This window comes from Cryptomeria japonica, chromosome 10, assembly GCF_030272615.1.
Source record: "Cryptomeria japonica chromosome 10, Sugi_1.0, whole genome shotgun sequence".
NCBI classification, from domain to species: Eukaryota; Viridiplantae; Streptophyta; class Pinopsida; order Cupressales; family Cupressaceae; genus Cryptomeria; species Cryptomeria japonica.
The window spans coordinates 271,153,414-271,156,899 of NC_081414.1; the positions used below are offsets into that span (position 1 = coordinate 271,153,414).

Genomic DNA, 3,486 nt, shown 5'->3' on the forward strand with positions numbered 1-3,486 from the left:
GAAATTATCATGCTAGTGTTCCCTAAATAAAACATTATAATGAATAATGGTGAAGTGACATTACAATCAACAATTGAAGTTGATCCCTTAGATGATTTGCTAATTAAGTTACCCAATATGTGGATAAATATGATGGATGCACTCCTCCTCATATAACAACTATTCTCCATATAAAATTGGATTATACTCATATTTTAACCATGGTAGAGTTTTCTAAAAAACCGTAACTTTTCATTCATTGGACAACAAACAAAATCGACAAAGAATTCAATGATATATAATAAGGCTAAAAGATTAAAGTGAATGGCTATTGTGGATCCTATTCCGGCCTAATTTTTTATGATACTAATCCATTAAAAGTTACTTGTCAAACATTAGGAAATTTTCATTTCATATTTTACTATAAAAATACCAACATACATATGACCATCAATTTTAAATTCCAGATCTTATCTCCATAACCTATACATGCAATTCTATACAAAATATGATATAATATTAAAATGATAAATATAATGTTTTCAGCAAGCCATTTTATGTGAAAAATAACCAAACTCATTTTTAGATATGTCTTGTATAGACAGAACAGCTTAAACCACACACTAAAAATACATTTCTAGATTTAAAAGTATTAAACACTCAGAAATGAATAACATTCTCTAAACTTAATATATTGCTTAATATGTGCAATTTAAAACTGACCTATATAGACACATAAAATAAATCACCATATAAAACATTCATCATATTGGTTCAGGACTACATGAATCAAAAGTTGCAATCTAAAACAAAAGATCGTCCTAATTGAGATTCGTCTTAGTAGAGTACCACTGAATTTTTTTTATACACACAACATAGCATATTCTAAAGATCTATCGCCAACAATCGAGAACCACCACAGGCTTAATCTATTTGCTCCAGAGTTTGATATTTCTCCAACGAGATTCCATGCAGGATGACTCGTCGGTCTGAGCGTACACTCCACACTTAAAATAATAGCTGTCACCCCCTGTCACATCAACCGTTATCCTCTCCTCCCCATCCACAAACACGGTGACTTTCCTCTGGTCTGTATCATGAATAACATTCAGATGAAACCATCGATCAAAAATATCAGGTGACACTACATCGGCATGGTATCGCTTTAGATCTCCATCCACAGCATCTAACATTATCACTGTGGAGGGCCCCACATAGCCATGAATCTGCATTACGCATACTCCATTCGTCCCCCTCGGAACATATCCCTCGCCCTCGAATTGCCACACTCCAGTTTTATAGTCCTTTCCCTGCAACACACCACCTTAAGGTAAAACAAACACAACAACATATTTGCTCCATCTCATATAAATTTTACAGGAAGATAATCGATTAAAGACAAATCACCAACCTTGATGCGGATTTATGTCCTGGGCCTGGTGTTACTGTTGGGATTATGAGGTTTGTCATCTCTGTAAACCCACATGTCATGGACGCCATCAACGAAGCTGTAACGCTTGGACACCTGCTTATCAAATGGTTTTTGTATCTCAATATTTGCATCAGTTAATGTCACCTGAGTAAAACCATCAGTTGGTGACCCAGTTGTCTGTGCATTTTCACTTCCCATCCAAATCAAAAGCACACACAAGAGCGCAAACATCCTGGCCATTAAGTGATTTGAAGGATTACAAGCAGAAAGTGTGTCTTACTACATGCAGTCGTATGCGTATTTATTGACAGAAAATATTGAATTGTAGTTTTGAAAATTTCAAGTATGCGTTGGGGCCGCAAACTGGTAAAGTTAAATTGAGGTATCCGTCGCTATGGAAGTCATTGATCTAGGTAACATTAATATTTCTCTCTGGATCTTTCGATCATAGCAAAATATTATCGACAAAACTAGAAACATACATAAATGAGGTCATAGTCAGCCAGGCGTTTTAAAAATTGGATTTTCTTGTACTATATTTTATTATCGTAATCTTAAGATAGCAAATCAAATGAGGTCATAGTCACCCAGGCATTCTGACAATTGAATTTTCTTGTACAATATTTTCTTACTGTAATCTAGAAATAGTAAATTAATTGAAGTCATAATCATCTATTTATTTTCATAGATAGATTTTCTTGTACAATAATTCTTTATAGTAATCTTAAAATAAAATAAGAAAACAATAAATATATGAAAGTTTAATTTTCTTATTTATATTTTTTAATTATATTATTAAATAATTTATGAAAAGAATTTATAAAAATAAAAATAATATAAAATGAAATCATAAGACCGTCATAATAAGGAAGGTATTTTAATGATAAGTGTATAAAATTTGGATCTTTTTTTCATTATATTGTTAAATAACTTATTTTAAAAAATTTAAAAATAAAATCCTAATCACTATGATAGTTATGACATTTCATTGAGAATTATATAAAGTTTAGACTCTTCTATTAAATACCTTTATGACATAGTCACACTCAAATTCATATTACTATTATAATTCTAATAGTTAAATTTCTATTAAAAATCTCATTATCCATCTAATTTTGTATTTATTTTGATAGAAATTTTGATGCATTTGCATATAAATGACAAAATTTGACATAAAGTTAGGTTCCTAACTTTATAATACAGTTTCATAATTATTCATTTGTGACATCTCAACAATATTTTTTTCAAATGAGAATATATAAATTTACTATTATTTATCTCAAATTCAATAACATACATCCAAATAGGTGGATCATCACAATAATATTTTATTTATTATATACAAAGTGTGAGGAATTTTTTTTAATGATGCACATAGATACATGTATGTATGTATGTATGTATGTATGTATGTATGTATGTATGTATGTATGTATGTATGTATGTATGTGTGTGTGTGTATGTATGTATGTATGTATGTATGTATGTATGCATGTATGTATGTATGTATGTGTGTGTGTGTGTGCGTGTGCGTGTGTGCACGCGTGTGTGCATGTGTGCATGTGTGTATGAGAGAGGTAGAGGAATACTTGAAACAAGAGTTACATAGATAGATAGAAGCCAAATGACCAATAGAACCAAAATCTATGATGAAAATAAATTCTCTCAAAATTCATCTGAAAGTTTCTTATTCTATATAGTAAGAAGAATAGATATTAGTCAAAGTGATTATCATGTATTTGTATGATCATTTGGTTATCATGTTGGAGACCTATCTTCCCTTCTTTCCTAGCATGAATAGGAAAAAAAACTTAAGATATCACCTAGTAGTGGGGCACCTTGCAAAAATATATATTTAAAGCTTTGGGCTTCTTTAACCTCATATACCTCCTATTCCATAATATTGTTGCAACTTTAATCTCTTTATTCTTCTCCTATGTACTTATGATATTTCCCACTATAATCTTTGCAAGGAATTAGCCAGTCGATGAGACCACTATCCATCTAAATGTTAGTAGTGTCCTCCTAACACATCATCTACTCATAATGATTCTTCTTTACCATTTCCTCTCTTA

At 30.9% G+C, this 3,486-nt stretch overlaps 1 protein-coding gene across 1 annotated transcript; it reads right to left on the bottom strand.

The window, feature by feature from the left end:
- Positions 1 to 908: 908 nt before the first annotated feature.
- Positions 909 to 1,651, bottom strand: LOC131858899 (citrate-binding protein-like). Its single transcript, XM_059212375.1, has 2 exons — positions 1,426 to 1,651; positions 909 to 1,303 (listed from the first exon to the last, which is right to left on the bottom strand). The coding sequence occupies exons 1-2, from the start codon at positions 1,649 to 1,651 to the stop codon at positions 909 to 911; spliced, it is 621 nt and encodes a 206-aa protein (XP_059068358.1).
- Positions 1,652 to 3,486: the final 1,835 nt, after the last annotated feature.